The sequence below is a fragment of the Cinclus cinclus genome, chromosome 8 (assembly GCF_963662255.1).
Source record: "Cinclus cinclus chromosome 8, bCinCin1.1, whole genome shotgun sequence".
Taxonomy (NCBI): domain Eukaryota; kingdom Metazoa; phylum Chordata; class Aves; order Passeriformes; family Cinclidae; genus Cinclus; species Cinclus cinclus.
The window spans coordinates 23,547,776-23,570,600 of record NC_085053.1 but is presented as its reverse complement, the minus strand read 5'-3'; the positions used below and the strand labels follow the sequence as shown (position 1 = coordinate 23,570,600).

At 41.0% G+C, this 22,825-nt stretch overlaps 1 protein-coding gene across 1 annotated transcript in view; it reads left to right on the top strand.

The window, feature by feature from the left end:
- The window catches only part of AGBL4 (AGBL carboxypeptidase 4), an 848,931-nt gene that overhangs the window by 753,666 nt on the left and 72,440 nt on the right, over positions 1-22,825 (top strand). Inside the window, exon 10 of the mRNA XM_062497943.1 lies at positions 13,817-13,969. Within this exon, the coding sequence (XP_062353927.1) occupies positions 13,817-13,969 (153 nt within the window). The remainder of the gene's footprint in view (positions 1-13,816; positions 13,970-22,825) is intronic.

Below are 22,825 nucleotides of genomic sequence, written 5' to 3'. Positions count from 1 at the left end.
GCCACAGGAAATAGATAAATAAACCAACTCTTGTGTAGTATTGTTAGAACAGGTCATGGTAGGAAATGGCAAAGAGAGGGAATGTTTCATTGGATCCTGTGATATTTTCAGGCGAGCTCAGAGTTGAATCAAGCTGATATCACTTGGAGGCAGAAATCTTATCCTAAGGGTTGGCTGAAGTAAAAGCCAACTGCTTTTTTACTGTGATAAGTCTGTGTTCAGAAACAGCATTACAGCAGCTGCAGCAATGGCATAGTGATCTCAGCACTAACTAAATGGTCTGCTTGGCGTTTGGGGTAAAGGATGCTGGCCCACAGGGATGGACACAGCTGTAGAGAGGTGTGCTTGGGAGGCATTGCTCACCTATTCCTTGTGCAGACTCCTCAGGCTATTTGGATTAGTACCACATGGATACCAGTCATGTTCTCCAGATACAACCAGGTACTCTCGGATGCTTCTTGTTTGAGGACAAAACCGAGACGCAGGTTCTTCATATGTTGTGATATCTGTCCTGCTGGCTCAGTTAAAATCCTTTTAATCTCAGGATAAGGCTTAAATTCAGAATCAATTGCTTTAACATATTCCATTCCTTTGTATTTTTTTTCTTAATGCTTTTAAGTTTGGAACTGCTAGAAAATCTGGCAGCATTAGTTGCTTAAACAATGAATTATTGTGCAGTTTGTGAGAGTAACAGAAAGGAAACTCTCCAAAGACAGAGGGACCAATGAGATGATGAGTGAACATCAGAATACATGTTCCAGTAGAAATGTGATCGGGATAGCTTCTGGTCCTACAAACACTGTCTTCAACTTTAAAAAGAGTGAGTCAGTAATTTCCTAGTGCTGGGTACAGAGCAATAGCACATTTGCCTCCCAGGCATTTAGATTTTGTGTCTGTGCCTTTTCCACTTATTACTATTCCTGGGTTTGTTTGTTTGTTTGTTTGTTTGTTTGTTTGTTTGTTTGTTTGTTTGTTTGTTTTGGTGGGGGCAGAGAGGGGGGATTTGGATTTGGGGGTTTTTTTTAAGTTTTTTTTTGTTTGTTGGTAGTGTTTTAGAGGTGCATTTCACTCAGCATAAGACATGGGAAACTGTTAACAGCATTTAAAATCAAACCCTAGAAAGGGCTGCTTGGATATGTGGTTAGCTCTTGTTTTAAAAAACTGTGAGGTTAACATTTTGCCCATGTGTCCTTTTAACACTGTGGATCAGCTCTATGGTAGTAAAAAGCCAGAGAGGAAAAATCCAGCCTAGAATTGAATGAGCTGCTACTGCACCTTTCCATGGACTAAGATGACATTATCTGAGGATGTTGCTTGCACTTGTACTTGTTTGATAGACTCCCTGCTTAAAATCAGTAATTATTTTCCTGGCCAGGAGGTAAACAAGAAAAAAGAAAAGAAAAAAAATTAAAGGAAGGTAATTGGTAGCAAGCTTTAAGGGTCATCATAGTATTTGTGTCCACTTTGATTTTTTACAATGGCTTTAATGCCATGCAATTATGGACTTGTTTTAAGTCTTCTCATTTTCTTTTACAAGCAGACCACCTCACATTTCAAACATCTGCAGTAGTTATGGCAATGAAACCAGGGCTATTGTAGCACTGCAGTCTCTAAAATTGCAGTGATTTTCAGTTGGGTAGTGATCCACTGTACATCTGGAAATGTAGGTGTTGTCCTCAGGGAGCTGTATTTGGCATAATTTCCTCCTTGGGAGCAGGACACAATGGGATCACAGCTTCTCCTGGTCTCAGCTGTTGAGCAAATCTGTGTCAGGCCTAGAAGCCAGTGCTCTTTTCCCCTTCATCAGCTGGGCTTTGGTCTTTGCTGAGTTGAACATTGTTCACTAAATGAATAGCTCTCAGAATACAAAGTTCACCTGTTATCCATCCATTTAGGAAAATTGAGAGTTTTTAATCTTTTGTACTCTGCATTCAAGAGATGAGAGAGAGAAAAAAACCCAGCTAAATGTCTCCATTTAAATGTAAATTTTGACTTTTCAAGTCTGATAAAGTAGAGTGTTTGTTTTTATAAACAATATATATATATAAATAAAAGCCATGGGATTGAAGCTTGCTACCAAGCTTGCTACCCCTCTCTTGTTGATATTTTTTCCACATAGTAATCTTTGCTCTCATCATGCTACATACTTTTTTTTTTGTTTGTTTCTCTATGCTTCAAAACTAATTTTCCTGTGAGAACAAGAACAGAAGATCATTAGGAGGAAATACTCTGGCACTGGCTTGTGCAGAGAAAACATGCCATCTGCCTAATATGTTTCATCTTGTGTCAGTGTAAGATGTGTTCTTTGGGTTTAACATGCCAGTCACTAGCCTAGAAAGAGAGCAGGCAGCAGCTCTGCCACATATCCCAGCCAGGGCTCCAAATCCTTCCTGCTTCTCAGGGGTATAAGGATATATCCCTATGATATAGGCCACAACATTTTGGACAGAAGACACATCACATATCATGGCCTCACATGAGGGTCCAAGGAACATTTGTGCAAGGTACAGAAATAGTTCGGGTTATATTTTTCAGCCTTCCAAATATCACAGTCTAACAGGCAAAAGCAAAGATCCAGCCTCAAAGGGAGTTTTTTTGGGGGTCTGACTGGTGCACCATCAGTGGCCAGGTTCAGGTATAGCACAGATCCACCTTCTTTAGCAGATGGCTCCTCTTCCAGTGACAGCAATCTTTACTGATAGATGGATGGTGCATGTCTCAGCTGGGTGAATGTAGCTGGCTGTATTTTGTTACACAGTGCGTAATAAAGACTTTAGCTTATTTTTTTTTATTAAGAAAAGACGTTGGCAGACAGCTTTAAATGTCTGCCTAAGGACAAAATGAGCTGAATTTTGTAGATAGCTGGGGTTTTTTCCTTAATAAATAAATAAATGGAAAGATTTTTATGTTGATAATAAAAATAACTAATGCAGAGCTTCTTCCACTAGTGCCTGGAGACATGGACAGATGTGGGATTTTGAAGGGATAAAGAATTGAAATCTGTTGGCAGGTAGTTGCTATAAAAATGCCTATCCTCCCTGCTTCTTATTACAGACCAATATTCAGCAAATGAAGAGTCTCTGAGAAAGTTAATGATGACAGGATCAGGTTCCAACCATCAGAGATAGCAGCAACCTCCTTCCTTCAGAGAAATCCAAAGTTGAAGTATAGCTCTGGACTTTCTCCGACTCACAGTGTGGTGTGTGGGAGTGTGGAGGGGAGGAAACTGTCAGGGAAACTATGGAAAAACACAGCGAGTTCACCAGAAGTTTGCTTTGCCCGTGAGTTTTCTGCCAAAGTTTGTGCAAGACTTCGCTGTGCTGCTGTTGTATGGAGTTGGTTTCTGCCTTGCTGTGTGGTCTGTGGTTGCAATGAGAGGGTAAACTTCATTTTCTCACTTCTAACCTCCTTGATTCTCTTCTCCAGTCCACTGCAGAGGGAGTGAGTGGCTCACCTGCCCAGGAGGGTTAATCACAATATTGTTCACAATGCTCAACCTGAAAACCATCAGTGATGATGCAACGTTTAGGAGAGCAAAGATTAAATGTTGATCTGATTTACTGACAGCTCAGAGCAAATTGCTTTGTTGTCCATTACATACAGCTGTAACAGATACAGAGGAGAAGGATGAAAACAAGCTTAAATATTTGTACTTAAAGACGTATTTTTACACACAGATATCCTTATAAAAGTGAATACATACACATATAGAGGAAATTGCTTAAATCTCTTAAGTCAACCACTGATCATGTGGGTTATCTACTGCTATCTAGGGTGGGAAACGTCCTTTTTCTGAGTCCTTTGTTAGGTATGCCCTGGTGGGTCCTCTTGAGATTGCCACTTATTTTTTACAACACTGCACTGAATCTTGAGTCCCTGATCTTCTGTGAAAACTGAATATCCTTTCTGTTTGAAATAGTAAAAAATAGTGGTCCCCAGGATGTGCTTCAAGGGGAGACATTGTCTTTGAGATGTTATTATTCCATTTACAGGCACAGTTTCCTGTCCTGCTCTTTGGTCTGATAGGAAGAGCACAAGGTGAAATCATCTGCAATAATACCACAGAACCACAGAATGGTTTGGGTTGAAAGGTACCTCAAAAATCATCTCTTTCTTGTGCCTTGCCATGGGCAGGGACACCTTCCACTGGACCAGGTTTCTCAGGACCCCATCCAACCTGTTTTTGAGCACTCCCAGAGATGGGGCATCCACATCTTCTCTGAGCAACCTATGCCAGGGCCTCACAGGAAAGAATTTTTTCCTGGTATCTAATCAAAACCTGCCCTCTTTAAGTTTGAGCCATTCTCCCTTGTCCTTGCATGATACATCCTTGTCAAAAGTCCCTCTCCAGCTTTCTTGTCACCCTAGGGAGGTACTGGAAGGTGCTGTAAGGCTTCCCTGGAGGATTTCCTTCTCCAGGCTGAGCAACCCCAGCTCTCTCAGCCTGTCTTCATAGGAGAGCTGCTCCATCCCTCTGAGCATCTTTGTGGTCTCTCCTCTGGACTTGCTCCAGCAGTTCTGTGTCATTTTTATGTTGGGGGCCCCAGAACTGTACAGAGCACTCCAGGTGAGGTCTCAAGAGCAGGGAAGAATCACCTCCCTTGATGGTAGGCCACACTGCTTTTGGTACAGCCCAGAACATCTGTTGGCCAAGTAGGAGTAGGGGAATGTTGGAGAAAAAAGTTTCAGGTACAACTGATGCTGATAAAATGCCCTGGAAAAGGCATGATATGTTGTGCTTTCATTTGTAATGGCAGACCCTTCCAAAATGTCCATTACATTTTAGCTTTTATAGCACTGTGCAGACCATAAATACTTCTAGATGTAAAGCTCAGAGAAAACATCCCACAGTTTGGTACAAAATGTTATGCTGAGCTGTCTCAGAGTAGGACAAAGCCAAGCAAACCTGTTCTTCCCATTGTGGATGAATCATGGGTCAGCAAGACAATACCAGGGTCAATTCTGTTTCGTATTTGCATGCTGTCCCTCCCTTCAGCATTTATGTCTGCTGTATAGTCCCTAATCTCTTTCCTTGTCATTGTATTCCTGTTTATCAGCTTTCACTTTTATCTCTTCCTCGATGTGCTTGCTGCTCACCCTGAGTACAAGGAAGGAAAAGCAAGGCAAGGGAGCAGAGTAAGACTAATGACTGTGGACAGCTTCTGTCTGTGGCCAGGCTGTGCCAGGAGGGTGAACAGAAAGAGCTGGTTTGGCTTTCAGCTGTCAGTCCCCTGGTAAAGCATGTGCACAATGTTCATCCACAGCCTTCCTGTCTTGTCAAGCAAGTGGCCACCAACCTAACCTTTGAATGACACATGTAGTGTTTCCTTCCACCGAGTGCAGGTTTGCAGTTTCCATCCACTCATAGTTTTTTTTTGCTTCTTACACCACGCAGATCTATGTAAAATAAAAGCAACCCTTACAGGTCCTCTAAAAGGTCCAATCTGAATGTGTTCTGAGCAGGTGGGAAAAGACACTTGTTTAAAATATTTTACATCTGTGAAATGGACCTTTACCTTCGCTGTGCAGCTTATAGTTCTCATTGTTTTAGGGCTTGTTGAGTTGAAAGCTTTGCATGGATCAGGATCTACCTTAGAGTAAATGATCTAATCTCTTTTTAGAGATTTAGTTTAAACTGTAGAAGTACACATACTTTTCACCACCAATCAATTTTTTTAAGAAATACAGAAGTTCTCATTCTGCAGCATAAATTAAGGTGTACTTGGAAAATAAGAACAGCTGCATCAAACCCAAGGTCTATTTGGCTCAAAATCTTATTGCAGATGCTAAGGGATAGACTAAGAAAGCAAAGCTGCTGATAATTTGGGGATCTTCTGCTCAAGGAGTTGTGTTCACTGCTTTGAGTGTAATACCATAACTTTTCTTTGAATTTATCTAATTGATCTTTCTCTTCACCTGTGTTTTGGCCAAAATCTGATGGCAGTGACTGCTGCAGTATAAGCTAATTTAAAAAAACACTTAATTTTTTTTGCCTTTGGTCTTCTGCCTGATGACTTTATATTCTGCCAGCTACTACTTATTTAGTAAGAAATAGTGAATAATGATATATATTATTTGAGAGACTAGAGAAGCTGGTAGTTAAAGAGTTTGATTTGCCTACACACAATTTGTCCAACTGCAAGAGTTCGTAGGAAATTAGGGGACAGGGAGCCATAACTCCTAGCCATTGTTTTTAGTCTACCACTCTTTGCCTTTGTAATTAGAGGAGAGGCAGGCAATGTCTTTGGGCCTTATTTATGCACTTGTAAAGTCTGTGCTCCTTCATCCAAGGGTTCTGCAGAGGTATAATTAAAAGTTAGTGGTAAAACACAAAGCTATTAATACTGCTATGAAGTGAATAGCTGAACAGGAATTCTTGACCTTAATACAGATGCAGGTATATAAGCAGCAATTAATGATGCTTGAAGACATTAAATGACTTCTGTATTGTCACACAGCAAGCAAGTGGCTGTCTAAGGAACAGCACCAAGGCACGCTAAAACCTTTAATACAGCTACTGGGAGCATTTCAGCTGAGAAAACCTTCATAACCAAACCAAAGCTACATTTAGTTATCCAGTGAAAACATGGTAATTTAGATATTTCTGTTTCATAACCTAATTTTCTTGCTTTAATTATAAGAGAATAAGTATCAGTTACTGCCTCAGTTTCTCTCTGCCTTTCCTTTAAACTTTCTTTCCCTCTTGCTTGCTTTCTTTTATTTGCTCATTCTCTTTCACTGTAGGATTTCTTCCCTCTTCTAAAAAGCTGTTGATTCTTTTGCCACTTGTCTTTTCTGAAGAGCTCTCTTTCTGTAGAGCCAATGCTGTTCAGTACCAGAGGAGTGAGCAAGGTAGGATTTCTAAAGCTTGTTCTGTGGGTCATCTGGTGGTGACACACAGGTGGAGTTTGAGATGGACAGAGTCAAATAAAACCAGCACAGCTTGGGGTGAGGTAATGCCCCAAGAACCTGTTCAGTCTGCTTTTTCCTAATAATTCAGGCAAGGAAATATTTCAGAACTTGTGAAGGTCAAAAAGCAATGGTGCTGAGTGTATGTGCATGTTTGCTTCATATGAGGGACAGAGGAAGGAGACAGAACAAGACCTGTCTTTCTTCAGACTCACACTTGTAGTTTTGGCTTGAGGTCAGGCCCTAAATCCTTAAGAGTGTATTTTCTAGTTCATAATCATTTAGGGTAAAAATTATACAAGAATTGTCCATGCAGCTAAGCCAAAAGTCTTGTCTAAACTTGATCTGGGTCTTAACATTGTCTCTTTGGCACCTCTCTAATTTAATATACATTTGGACAGAAGTGGCTTCTTGATAGAGCCTTTCACCTCCAGGTCACCCTTTCAAATCCAAATCAGGCCTGTCATGACCAAATGTTGCTGCCATCTGACAGCTCTTCTGTGTCCTGTGTGAATTGCTGGCTTCAGTCCAGGGGCTGGTGGACAGGTGCCTGAATTGCAAAAACTGCCAGAGCTGACACTAACTGGACATCTTTGCAGAGGGGTCAGAGTGAATCAGCCCAGCAGATGAATTAACACTTAACTTGTACGTACTGTGATGCTTTATATCTTCAAAGTGCTTTACAGACGTCAGCTAATCCTCAGGAGGTGTTGTTATCTGCACTGGCAGGTGAGACAAGCAAGCAGATAACAAGCCAGGATCAGAATATGCATGCTGCTGACCTCCCACTCTGAGGCCAGGACTGAGTTTAGCTCCTTTTGGGGAGACTTATGGGAACACCAGAGTAAGGTTCAAATTCCTGTTCTTCTGTGGATAAAAGCATCCCTTACTTTTTAAGGCAGGCAGGAAAGCAGTACTGATGGTTTTCCATCATTTTGCTGAACCATAGACCAGTAGAGGTCTCTTCTTCACCCACTTTGAGGCTCTAGGGAGTCATGTCAGGTCACTCCTACCATCAAGAGGTATCATTATTTATCATTACTTGCCATGAAACAGGGTAGGTAATTAGTTACTTTTGAATAGCAATTGGGTTGGAGTGGTTCGTTCTGAGAGAAAACAGCTCCTGGAATATCACTGAAATGTTCTGAAAAAAATGCTTGAAGTGTTACGAAAAAATTGCTGGGAGGTCATGCAGAGTTAGTGGCACATCAGTGTTTGCAAGCTGCTTCTGCAGGAACATTTAAAAGACTTTGTCAGACTGTAAAGGTGTCCACAGAAAAAGCAAAATTGTCTTTTGTGCTTCATATCAGTGAGAACAAGAGTGGTTCTAAACTGGCATGTTCCTTTCTCTGGAAGCAAAATGAGGAAACCTTTTTTTTTTCTTAATTTTTTTAGAAATAGTAACTCCCTTTCCTACTATTAATTTCTTGTGTAAATAATTGCTGTTGTTGCCATGGTGTTTACAGAGGTGAATGAGCAGGTGGTCTGTGAGATGATGAATGGAAGGAGAAAGATGTCCCTATGGTTACAAAAGGGGAGTCATAATAAATCTGAAATAGTGCCTCTAATATAAGGTGTGGCTTGCGTTGTCTGAAAAAACATGTAGGACTAACTTGTCAAAGGTTATATAAGGGATAGCAGAGGAAAAATTGGAATAATTTAATGCTTTTTTGGGGTGTCCAGGAAAATGTGGGGAGAAGGTAGAGGTAAGAAAAGTAATTTGGGTAAAATTTATCTTACCAGGCATCTAAATCCAGGCATTTCAAGCTTGATAATGTGTAACATATCCAGAGAGTTTGAATTCCACCTCGTGTTCCCTTGGAAATTCAGAAGGAGACAAGTGTCACACATCTCCAAAGAGCAATTCAAAGCACTGGGCAGAATTCAGTAGGGCTGAAAGGGGAGGGAGTGGTACTTTGTAGCTGAATGTGGACTGGTGGCCATGTGATGCTGAATGGTCAGTTTTCCTTCATTTTCTTAGGACCACACTGTGCTCCCGTGTTTTCTGGTGTCACCATTGTAAGCATTGCCAAAATAACTAATCCTAAGGTAACAATACATTTATGTCAAAAGGGATGCCTTGGAGACACATACAACATTTTCTTTTGAGGAATTTTTCCTCAAAGATTTCTTCAAAGAGATACCTGAGGAAGCATCAAAGAGCCGTTCTTCTGGGAATTTCTGAATGTCTCCTATATGAAAAGAGGCAAACTCCTGCTGAGCCAGCTGTTGAATGTCCATTTACTCCAAAGAGTGGTTTAGCAGCAAGAGCACAAAGTCTGCCTGGAGGCTGTTCCCTTCCTTGCAACAAATGGCAATCCATGGATAAAACATTGCAAGGAGTTTATCCCATCCCCTACATGAAATATTGGAGTGGAGAAGGTTTTTGGATGCCTCGCCCTCTAAACCAATTGCTATGCCCAAGAATTAATAAAATCCATATTGAAGTGACAGCTGGTGGACAGAGCTGGCTTCTTCCTGCATCACTTGTCTCTCTAGTGGGTCATGTTCTGGGCTCAATGCACATTTATCCTTTTATTACAGCATTTATTGACTTCTATTTATTTATTTATTGAACCTCTGTTTTCTTAAGAATCATAATTGCACTGTTCAAAATCCAAGTTTGGTCATATCAGTTCTAGCTATTAACATAGTTCTTTCCTTTTGCTCTTTAATTACTGACCTTCCAAAGGCATTCATTGAAGGAAATAAAAATGCAGACAAGTGAGAATATATTTTCCCAAAACTTTCCATGCCATCATGAACTACTACATTCTGTACTATTTTAACTATTTCCTCTCTTGACAATGCAAGCTCTTTTTCTTAATTCATTATTTCTTTCATTTTCACCACACCCTAATTTCCATGTACAGTTCTCAAGCTGACAGAAACTTCAGACTGACTCAGTAGAGCAGTGGAAAGTGTGTGTCACAGCAACAGGCATTCAAATTAACTTTAGAGCAGAAATTTGTTTGCTTGTTTATTTATGCTGAGTTTATATGGTAAGTGGCAAGAGATAAAAAAACATTATTTTCAAGGGACACAATCTTGTTTTCCAAAGAAGTGGGGTTCAATCGTTGTCTCTGTCAGTCTAGTAAACGACTTCTGTTTTGAGACTCAAAGAAAGACCAAGTCTGCCTTTGTTTTCTGGAACTCTGTAACCTGGGTCATCCAGGTAATTACAGCTTTACTTAAGAAACAGTGTGAGACAGAAAAAACTCTGCCACTGCTTGTAAGCACAAAGAAAAGACACTTGAGAGAATTAAATTGCATGATGACTTTTATAAGGCATCTGAATCATTTTGCATTCCACCTCTAAAGCAGAAAATGATGAGTTTAATATCATATTGTAGGATGTAACTGGTAAGTCTCTCAGAAGGCAGCTGTGGCATCCAGAGCTATTTGATCCTAGTTATTCATTATTTTCTACATAAAGGCTAAAGAAAATATGACTATGAAACTTTGAACCACGTCTAAATTTATTTCCTCTCTCACTTTGCAGGTGCTGCAGCAATGGAAGCCCTAATGGGGGGTGGGTTGTGGTGTGTAGATACTGGCAGATACCCCTGGGGTACGGCAGCAGACAGCAGTGTGCCAAGTGTGTTTGCATGTGCTCATGTACAGGCAAACATACATTTATTTGCTCAATTCTCCCACTGAAGTTCTCTGATCTCCAAGAGCAACAATTTCAGAAGGTCACCTCTCTGCTGACTTTGCTGAAATTGCCATCAGTAGGTGACATTACATATTTCATAAAATGTTAATTCTGTGGTCCTACCTGAATTCCTGGAGATCAGTAATTATGTCAAAATATTCCAGGGAACCTCAACTGAAATATAAAACTTTATTCCCTTGCTTAAATTTGTTGTGTGGCAGTGGGGGTAACAGTTCCTACATGTAAAGCACCTATGGAGACATATGACTCTAAAGAGGGAGAAGAAGTGCCATTATTGTTCAGGAGCAGAACATAATTCTTGTGAAGCCTGTGTGCAAATTGTCTGCTGCTTGGTCTACTACTTGAGGCACGAGGTGGCAAACTTTTAATGTCCCAGTGACTGGGCTGTTATTGTCCATTTCAAGGCCACAATAACTTTGTGTCTGGGAAAAAGAGGACTTTTTCCATTAGGAACTCATGTTATATCGACAATGCATGGAATTATTTTGTTCTGTAATGGAGAATTCTCAACATGTTTCCTTTTGATAAAGTAATAATATGAGGAGGAGAAATGTGAAACACAGAAATGCTGTTCTGCTCACACACAGCAGTGTCTGGAAGTAGTTCATCTAACAGGCAATTACTCTGACAATGTTTTATAACATGCTGAATGGGATGGACAGTTGCAAGTTTGGACTAAATTTAGTGCACAGGAATATGTGAAATAGAGATTTTTATTTGTTCAGTTGGAGGCTAAGGAACAAAGACCTGAAAAAAAATCCCCAGTTGAATAGTCATTGTGGGCTAACTTAACAAATTACTTTTTAATTATCTTGAAACAGATGACTTGAAAAATGTTTTTGAACACTTGTTTGGGTAATGAGCTATCTGTTTAATGTCACAGCTTCCAAATAAGGGATCTGGAAGCTTAATCTTTAGGTGAAGGTGACATCTGTGAAGGACACAGTTCCCTCACAAATAACCATTGCAATCAGATTATTTGAAAATGGTTTTGATGAACAAAAAGATCTTCAAGGAAATTTCAGCACTCCAGAAGACTTTCTAATATTCTCTGTGGTGCTTCTACCAACATTATTTTTTGAGTGAGGGTCCTAGGATAGTTTAGAAAATACTCCAGTGACAGTCTGTTAGATTGGATAATTTGATAATTGCATACTAAGAAGAGGCTCAGGTCACTCATGTACTGAAGGTGAGTTTCTTACTGGATAGCTGAAGGAAAATTATCTTAGTAATTTGTGCCTCTGCAACTCTGTTTGTGGCCACCTTCTTTTGGAAACAACTTGAAAACTATGAATGAATAAGTACACTATGACATACCACAAATCCTGCAGTTTACACCAGCAATTTTTTTTGTCTTAAGTCACAAATTATTCCTATCTATTGTTATATATCTCACTGTGCTTCTCAATTACTTTGTGTTAGTAACTATGTTGCTATATAGAATTCTGTCTGGTTGTTCTAAAATAAGTATGACTTAGGTCACTGACTTCTGTGTGAAGGACGTTCATGCTTTACAAATACCCAGTTTAACTAGATTATCTGCTCACTTCATCAAATCACTGTTTTGAGACTCTACAACATGTTCTGTTTTATGGTGATATGCCAGTGTGCATCTGATCTCATCAAATCCTGTTTGTGATGAGGAAATTATCTCATGAAAATAGTATTACTTAATCTTGATTTTTAATTTCTGTATGCTTGGAGAGGAAGAAAATCCTGTGTGGTGTTTCATCCTGTCAATGCTAATCTTTCTCCTCAGTGCTGTATCTCCAAATAGCAGATGTGTGCTTTATTGCAGGGCTGGTCCTCTATGGTACAGCAGAATGTTTTGGCAGGAGCAAACAATTTATTGTATTAGAATCAAACACAATCAAATGTTCCCTTTCCTATGAAGCATGGTCAGATATTGATATTACATTAGCTAACATTTTTACATAGCAGAGGCTTAATAAAATACATTATTACTCTCTCTGGGCTGTTTAATTAAACTAAACAGTTGCTGTGTATTTTACATTCATTTTCTGCCAGGGGAAAGTAAATCTGCATTGTATTAATGTCATCTACCAAATGATGTTCCCCCACCATCAGAAGAGCTGACCCTGCTGTCCCATGAACTGCACAAACCCAACCTGCTGTCCTGTTACACTGGACTGTCCCACAGCTCTCTGCTCTCCAGCAGCCTGAGCAAGATTTGTGTGCTTGAGAGACTTTGTGGCTGCAGAGCTTCCTGCTGTGTTCCAGGGCAGGGAGAAGCACCATAAGCATCGTGCTGCCAGCAGAGCTCTTCTCCATCCCTCTGTTGAGGCAGGGACATCTGAGCTCTGGGTACCAGGACTGCTCCAATGGCCCCTTGCTGGCCAGCTGACAGGGATGCGCTTGTCACATCATTTGTTCAGGTCCAGAAGTTGTAAGAATTTGGGGAAACTGGGTCGTTCAGTGGCATCTGCTCTTGTATCACTCTACAGTGCAGGACAGTGCCATCCCCCGCTGCTGATGGCACTGTATGAAGTGATCCAGGTGAACATTCCCTCTTCCCCACTGATGCCATGGGAAGGGTCTGGGCAGAGCAGGCACTTCTGTGCTAGGGGGTCCTGCTCACTTCTTTTAAAGCAAAAGTTGGTGCAGAATCCTGTAGGGAGCTACAAGCAGAGAGGCATTCCAGACACTTGCTTTGGAGAGTTGTTCTGTTGAGTTACTGCTAGAAAGCAGAGGAAGACAAAACATTTCCAGTATTTCTCCTTATACACAGAAATAAACTGCACAGGAAATACTGGAGTCTTTTTTACACAGTTTTGAGCCTGTTTCACCTGGCAGAAGGGAATATCTGCATAATTCAATGCAGGACTGTGCAGAGACAGCAAAGCTATGCCCAAATAATCGTGTTCTAGAACTGGAAAGTACATATTTTTATCACTGGCAGTTAGCCCTATATCATGATGAAGGAAGCTTTGGCTCTATTTTGCACAGTGTCCCATGCAAAATGTTCCAATATTCTCAAAAAAAAGTAAATAAATGTTTATCACAGTCCTTTGTTGTATTTCACATGCCCCCACAGAGAGACAAGAATGGTTGGGTGTATCTCAATGAGATCTTTAGCATGGCTCCCTGGCGCTGCCACCATGGATGAGTTCAAGAGTGGCAGGACTGGATTTATGGGAGGCTTCACCTGTATAATTCAGTTATGATTTATCTCATGCTGAATGTTTTGTTGTTGTTGTTTTCCCTCAACAGAAAATTAACCTGGAGTTCTATATCGACATCCATGCCCACTCCACCATGATGAATGGCTTCATGTATGGGAACATCTTTGAAGATGAGGAAAGATTTCAGCGACAGGCTGTTTTTCCCAAGCTGCTCTGCCAGAATGCTGAAGACTTCTCTTATGTAAGTCATGTTTTCCTTAATTATTTTTTCCTAGTTTTTTTTTTTTTGTCTTTATGATAAATCTCTGGCTTTATTTGATTGAGTGAATTTTATTTCAGTATGAATAAAAAGCTACTTAAACTTTTATTATTAGCTTCCCTCTTATTCTTACCTGATCCAGCAGTGGTATGTTGTGTTCTTATATACGTCATAGAATACGTGAACAAAAGCAGGGTTTTCATCTTTTGTTTAATAACCTTTGGTTCTGAATAACTGGCACACCCCATTTTCTTCAGATCTTTTGTCTTTTGATCAACTGGATCAACTTTATTGTTCCATTGTTTATATTAATTTGTCAAAGATTTTACTTGTACATTCTAAATAATAACATGCTAGCAAATAGAAATAAAATTAATTAGTTTGAAAGAAAAGGTTATATCAAATCTGTTGAAAGCTGTGGCAAAGGTAATGTGTGCTTTTGAAATTCTTTGATATTACCATAGAAAACTGTTCTGCAAGAGGATTTACAATTGCCCAATACTTACAACTTGGAGAGTGGGAAAGGGGAAGTTGGGTTCCAGGAACAGCTTGTACTTACTCAAGGAAAATTCAGTGATTGAATTTTGGGTCTGCACCTGATTGTTTCAAAAACACATTATGGGTAAGGGGCATTCACAGATCATAGCAATGAAAACCTGCAGTTGATGGGAGTTGAGAGATTCTGTGCTCAAGTGTGGGATTTCTCTCTGCTACTGTGGGAGATTAAGTGTTCCTCTTTGAACAAGCTTTGGTTGACAAAGGGAAAATCTTTGAGAAGATGTAGGAAATAGAAGCCACATATAGCTTCCAATAGCTAAATAAACAGCACAAGTCTCTCCCTTTTCACTCTCAAGCTCAGAGTTCCACCTAGGTGCTACTGGCACTGGGTGCATTCAGCTTCCCCCTGGCATCCTACTGGTCTCTTGAGGTTGGAAGTTTTCCCCTGCCATCCATCCAGGCCATATTTCCCAGGGCAGCTGCAATAGAAGTGTTGGAAAAAGAGACAGCCACACAATTTCTGACAAGTGAGGACATGTCCCCAAGTATGAAGGTCTGTATTCTTGTTTCCAGCTCCAGCCTTGTGGGTTATGCGACTCGTTGGAAATATCAGGTGAAGAGAGGAAAGGAATCCAAAATTGGGGGGGGGGGGGGGGAACATGTGCTGAAGACTTAAAATAGTGTATGTAAATATGCTCTACTGCCTGCTCAAAGGGAAGGGGGGAAGTGCATCGTTAACATTACCAGGCTGGTGTTTGAAAGTGTGGGAATGGACCACTGTTGTTACTAATGAATTTTCCAAAGCTTCAGGAGGTCTCATTTACATTGTATGCTGCTGCGGCCATTTGTTGGGATTATAATACTTCAACAGCAGCACTTCAAGTGAAAACTGGCGGCTGCATGAAGTGTTGTCCATAATTGACTAGCTCCATGTCTTCACACAGCACAGAGACAATGTTCCATTATGTTATCCATTGACAGTATCATTGAAAAGATTACTCTCCTTAAAGCATCTGTCAACCTTGATTGATTTACAAGGGACAAAGCACTGAAAAGGTTTGAAGTGCGGTACAATTTTTGCCACCGTTTAGCATACATAATGGTTCTCCTTTGATGTCAAAAGCTCATCTTCTATTAATAATGCAGAGGGCTTTTGAATGCAGGCTACTTGTATGGAGTTCCACACTAATAACCTACTTGCTGTGAAATGGGATTCACTTTGGAGAAGCAGTCATTTGGGTTTAACATGTTCGGAATGAATCCCAACTCAAAGGGATTTCTTTCAGTGCTCTGCATGATTGCAGCTGAGCCCGGCACGGGTTAGGGAAGGCAGGCAAATCCTAGTCTGCTCCTCCAGCAGAGAATCTGGCAGGAATCACACAGCCAGATGCAAAGGAGCATGAACAACAAGCCTTAGATGATGCGATCAAATGCCTTGTGCCATTTTGTCTGGCAACCTTCTATTAATATACTTTAGAGTGCATTTCATGCCTGGGCTGCTTTTTTCACCTGTCATTTCCAATAGGCCTTTTTATTTAAATGACAGTATCCAAGGGAGATTGATGATTAGAGTAGGGGATGGATAGGGGATTTGTACCCACACTCCTATTATAGGACCAAAGGAGAGTCACCCAGTGTCTCTGTGCCCTGTCTGTTGGGCAAAATATGTGACCCCACAACTCTCTGGAAGGCTGACTGTGGTTCACAGGTTTAAGTTGTGAAAGGGACCAGAAATTCCTCATTTGTACATGACTTCAGAAAACAGAGGCCTGCCTTTGGTTTAGCTGTCAGTATGTGGAAAGGAAGGTTGAAAGAAGGGCTAGGATGTTTTGCTCCCAAACAAATACATGAGACATTGTTGGGCAGCTGATTGGGCAAAAGGGACAAAATCTGTAAGGAAAATATTTTATATTTTCAGTGTTTAAGAAGGATATTTTTAAACACTGGGGAGTAAATGTAATCCATATGAAAGCTCTACCAGTGAAAGCTGACATGCTCTTTTGAAAGGCTGACTCATTGCGTTTTAGGAGCAGCTGTTGACACTACGTCTGAGTACATTACACATCAGCCATGGCTTGGAGTAGTTGCAGTTTTTGGCAGTTCTTGTATGGATGTTCTTCATTTGACCTTTCTTGTTTGGGAGAGTGGATTAGTCATAAGGACCAGACACAAGCATTTGAGCATTTCAAGAACCTGTTGGTCCTAGGGGTGGCTTTTTCTGACCTTTGTGACAGTATGAGAGGAGACCATCTGTTCTCTCAGGTTCATTTAAAAGAAACAACTGCAGCTTTATCACTTTGCAAAGACTGCTTTTCTGTTCAGTTAAAGGATAAAATCCAGCCAGGGGTGCTTGGACTATCTGGTCAGTTTGGTTTGTTGTTTTTTTTTTTTTTTTCTTTGGACTGTGAGTTGGTGGCACTTGGGATACATTTGAGTTCTCATTTAATTTTCTTGTATTCAACCTCCCAGCAATGAACCTTCCTTAGAAACATTGTTTGACCTTTTTCTGCCACAATTAGCCAAAGATCCTGATAAAAACTTGGGGTCCCATTATGCTGGGCAACTGCTGAGGAAATCCACAACCCTAAATGCTTCCAGTCATCCTGAGAAAGAGATAACAAGTGGGTGAGAAATTATTTCCTTGAAGAAGTTGGAGAATAAAACTTGGATGTCCCACGTGCCAGTCTTGTTTATTTGTCAGCAGTTTCCTGTTTTATATCATTCTCACACTCAAGAGTGAAGTCTCTAGACAGCAACCCACCCAGTTTCCTTTAGAGAAGCATGTTGTTAACTCTAGTGCCATAACACTTTGACCTAAAACATATTTTAGAGATAGTGATAGAGACTATCACTGTCTCATCAGCATGAAAAGATGCAGGTATGGAATGACTTGCACTAGTACTTTTTGTGGTGTATTTTGTTCAGTTGTTTGGTTTTAGTTTGGACATCAAACACAGAGCAATGAAGAAAAACACTTTAATCTCTTTATATCCTCTGCTGCCTTTCTTTGATCCACAAACTCCAGGTCTGCTGTTCTCATTTTCACAGCACCTCCCATCCAAGCCTTCTTAGGGAAGATGTGCTTGCTCCATTCTACCTGTGGCAGCCTCTCCAGGCTGCTATGATTTACCCTGGCTGTGTACCCCTCTCTGAAGGCAGTGGTGGTGCAATTGCTTGAGGCAGTACTATGAACACTGAATAATCAAATCACAGTAATCTGCTCTGAAATAACAAAACAAACAAACACTTTATCTTGAAGTAAAATCCATACTCACTTGCATCACCACCTCCTAAGTGCCTCTCTGCTGTTTTGGTAAAAAAAAAAAAGACTCTTGTCCCAGAAAGGCAGAAGCTGTTGTGTTCAGGTAGGTTTTGTTAACATCATGCAAACTTAACAGATCTACTCAGAAATCTCTTAAAACCTGAGCACAACAAATGATCCTGCCTCCTTTTTTTGTAGTCTTGTACCAAGGCATATCCAGAAAGACAAATACAGCTATTATGTGCTTTAGCACCCCTCTGGGATGCATTTCTGTTGCTGCTTCTTGGACGTGATGCTCCATAAATTTATTTATCTATCTATTTATTTATTTATTTATTTATTTATTTACTCAGGAGGCTGGGTGAGCCAAGACAGGAAATGTGTTTCTGGTGGCACAGGCTGTAAAGTCTGTTTGTCCTTCTCAGTGTTACAGGCTTTGGTCTCACAAGGACTCTGCCTTTTGGAGAGTTTCAGTGAAATGAAACTTCCATGATGTTGTGCTGCACCAGTTCACCCCTCTTTGTATATTGAGGGTTGAATTAGTATTGAAAAGAAAAGGAGGGGGGAAAGTGATGGAACAAATGGGTTTTCTTTAGGTATCTTCTTGCCTTGCTGTTTGTGACATAGGAGTGGACAGCCCCTTCTCCATCCCCACACAGGTAGGAACTTAGAATGTACACAGAAGAAACAAGTTTTCATAGCAATTTTATGGTGTATTTTCAAAGGCCATCATTACTCTTACCTAATGTCAGCCCACTGGGAGAAGGTGACAGCCTCCCAGAGCAGCAGCAATGAAAGGAGCTAGTGTAGATTCTACTGCAAGTTGCCTCTCATGCAGAGCATCACAAATCCCCTCAGATGGGACAAACTGTGCTGTGAAGGAGGGGCAGGAAGGCAATTAAGAACTGGACACCCAACCCCCTGGCAGGATGTCTTTTTTGGTATTACCTTTTTAAACACATGATATTTTAACATATGTAGAACACAACTCTGGCTCAGAGAACTGTCCTGGAGAAGTGAGAGAGCCAAGAAAGGATGTGAGCAATGGGCTGCACTGAGTTGCTCTGGGAGCAGCATCCTGTCCCATCTTAGGAAGGTTGTGATCCCCTGATTTAGGCCTGCAGGTGAGGAGAACTTCTTTTCGCTACAGAGCAAACCACTTTTTCTGCAGACTATTCAAAGCAACTGGGTGCATGATGGCTATATTTTCCTTTTTGCTTCTCATTGTCCTAGTTTTCTGTCATTTGTATAGATGATTATGAAAGCACTCCCAGGAGACTGCGCTTATGCTCATAAAAGTATTGTAAAGAGAAGCATTGCAGGCTATTGCTAGAGGCTATTTTATTGTATATTTTGAGGAAATGTCTCATTTTCTACTGAAAAATGGAGAAAGTGGGAACTCCAGAGACTTGAGTTATTTTCTAAACAGTGTGATTATTCTATAGAGCTTAGACTAGGAAATGCCACCATTGGCATCTTTGTGGGAGGATGTTCTCTGAGAAGCAGAGGGTGCTGTTAGTAAAGAAAACAGGGGGAAAAGCAGACCTTTTCTTCATTATGAACCTGATGCATTTTCAGTTTCCCTATTAGTATGTAGCACTGGTCACAGCTTGGGTGCCTCTTGAAAGCAAGATACGTTCTAGCCTAACTCTGGTTAATGAGTGACAGGAAAATGTTTGAGTAGGTGACATTGTCACTTGATGTTAGGTGAACTTGTGGTGATGGGGAGATTCAGACTCACTGGAGGAGGAGCTGAGAGGACCTGAGGAAGGATGTTTTGGGATACAGTGTTCAGGATGGCAGCTCCAGTAATAAGGAACTCTGATGTTTGCTTTAGGATAGGCTGGAATCTGCCTCCTCCTCCTGTTTTTTCCAAGTAGGCTGTGATGGGCTGCCCAGCTCTGTAGGGAAACCCTTGTCTGGCTCTGTGAAAGTCTCGGGCCATCACCACCCTGCTTTGTGTGACTTCAGGTGCTGTTTCAGGAGCGCTGTCTCAGAAGAGCTACTGGTTTGGTTTGGATTCCAGTCGCATCAGCAGCCTTGCTAAAGCCAGCAAACTCAATAAACAACTTCAGAGCTGTAGCACCCAGGAGGTGGGAGCTGGGAGTACAACCAGTTTAGGTGCATGTGGGGAAGGATTCTGGGAAATGTGAAATGCAGGCCAAATGCCTGCACTGGTGCTGCCAGTGTAGCTGGTTCAAGGTGCAGAGACCTCCATCAGTCCTGGAGCAGTACAGCAGAGCAGGGATATTAATGAGCAGTAAAAAGTGAAGCTATTGTACTTCTTGCAGGTGAACAGCAGAAACCCTGAAGCATGAAAGCCAGTTACTTTTCTAGCTGTAGAATTTCTTAAAAAAAAAAAAATCCTAATTTGGTACTTTTGGTCTTGAGGCATAAACTGAGAGCTTATAGAGCTCCCTCCTTCCAACCTCTCTGCTAATGACCATGCAAATATGTGTTTTTATCAGGAAACTTAAGCAGGCATGACTGAAAGACACTTGGGAGGGGAGAAAGATCTGGTATTCCTTCACTGCACATTAGAGGGATAATGAAGCCCCTCGGGGAGTAGAAGTGTGTGTGGTGACAATGTACCTTTAAACTGTTAGTTCTCTGAGAACTGCACTTTAAAGCCTGAGAATGTAGCACTAGGCAAGTTGTGTTCATAGTATTCCTACAACAGTGATGGTACTTCTAAGAAAGGGTAATTGCTCCCTACTTTCCCCTGGGCAAGAGGAAGAAGGCAAAAAAAAAAAAACAGGGTGGAGAATGATTAAAAATCTCTTAGGACTTGAGGCTATTTGGTCTACAAGTTTCAGATTTATGTATTCTTACATTCTTGGTGCACATCAAACTGTTCCAGGTCTTCTCTGCATGCCTTTCCTCAGATTTCTGCAAAACAGACTCTAGAACAGAGAATATTCCCCAGCTAAACCCAAACTTTGCTGCCCACCTCAGTGTTTCCTACCAGGCACAGAAGTTATGAAACAAAATGCTGTCAACTGCAGAGCCTTCTGTGAGTGAGTGAGCCCTATTCACAGGAATATCAGTCCAATCTGCCTGTTCCTAAGGGGCCTGAAAAAGCTTCAAACAATGGAACTCCTCTTTGAAATTATCCTGAACTTTTCTAAACCCCCTCTTCTCAGATTTCAGTAGTCACAATTGATTTTGAGATGAAATAAGTTTTCTTCCTGTGCATCAGAAACACAGCTAAGCTGCAAGGTGAGATGAATCGTGGAGTAATTTTGAGCTCTGTTCCCATTTCATCACACCTCTGCTCCCAGAATCCTTCCTCTTTGCCTGCTCCCTCCTTCAGATCAGCTGTCTGCTTTGGGGATTGATGCTGACTGTAGCTTGTCAAATAAATTGGAAGAAGCCTTCCTGGTAGCAGCCTCCCAATTGCCATGATTTCCAAGTGTCCAGACCCAGCTGGCATGGAGCTGATGACAGTCTATCGCAAAAAAAAAAAAAAACCAAAAACAACAAACAAAAGCAACAAACAAACAAACAAACAAACAAAAAACCAACCACATATCTACTTTCCAGTCTATCAATAGAGTTAATGGAGCTGGTGAGAGGTGAGTGTGATGAGAGGGTTAAGTTGGCTTTTGAAGTCAAAGCAGTGACAGCTGGACACATCATGGTAGGAATCAGCGCTACCCACACAAGGAAAGCAAAATTCCAGTTGCACCTGTTTAAAGCTCCCTGTGCAGGGGCAAACAGAAGAGCCACCATTTGTAATATTGCTATTTACAACCTTCTCTGGCAAAGATTCCAAAGACAGTGCATTTCTGTGCCCTTTCTCAAACTTTTGCAGACTTCAATAAAGCATTCTAAAAATGAGAGTGAGTAAGTTATAGCTGATACTGTAAAACTGCTCTCCGAGATGGATTTGACACTGTCTGGGCTCCAGTCCATTTCCCAATGGCACGTCTATTCTTCCTTGATGACAAGTGTGCCATTCCTTTTTTCTAGAGCACTAACTTTTTTATTATCACTTTTTTTTTGCCACACTGGGGCACTGAGTTGAGGACTCATAGAAGTCAGACCTGCTTTGGGAAAAACCTTTCTCTTCATCTGCAAGAGCAGCATCAGCAGACAGCTCTGGTGATGTTGTGAATCCTGATTACACTTGGCCATTGTTGGTGTTGGTCACTGAAGAACATGAAACAACTTGTATGCATGATCCCAATTTACACCAGTAGGTAAAGTGTTTATTTCTTAAATGTAGAATGAGCAAAATGGGGGCAGTTTCACTGGATTCAGAGTGGGGATTTTTAGGACTAGTTAGGCTCAGTTGTGAAACACAGCTATGGAAATGGCATAGACTGACCCAGCATATTTTTAATTCTATGTTGCAATATTAAACCATTCTCTAATTATGAATTCTCTTAGTGGTTTGGTCTCTGCTTTTCTCCAGGAAAGATTTCTAACATCAAATTCTGATTTTTGAGCATACAGTTGTTCATGTTGCATCCTTTCATAGAACACTTCCTGGACCTGCATCATCTATATATATCAGCAACTTTAGAGAAGATCTCTTTATTCTGAGTTTCATGCAGATACTTTCTTTGTGAGGAGAAGTGATCATCTGGGAATCTTTCATGTGCTCAGATTTTTGAAGATATATGCAGTTTGCTACTCCCTTCCACAGGCAGATCCATAATCACTTGTGTAGCAGGATATATGAACAGCTGGTAAAAATCTCTCTCTTGGACTTCAGGAACCTCCCTGGACCTTGCTATGCCAGAAATTCATCTTCTGCATTCTGTCAAAGCCTGTGACCAGTTTTCTGCCTGGTTTGCATTTTTCTGAGTGTTTTGTGCTTTTTCTTTTCTTGCTGGTTTGGGGAAACATCTTAGGACTGGTCAGAAAGGCTGTGCAGTCCATACCATGGATCCCATGCTAGGAGCCTGGCAAGGTCTGGCTTGCACTGAGGTCATACCTTGCTTCTTTTTTTCTTAATGTGCTGAGCAATTTCAGAAGACAACAAAGATTCATCTCCCAAAAAGCTCTGGATGAGAAGGTCCCCTTTTCCTGCCATCAGTGAAACTGACATTTCATCCCTTTTTGTTATCCCT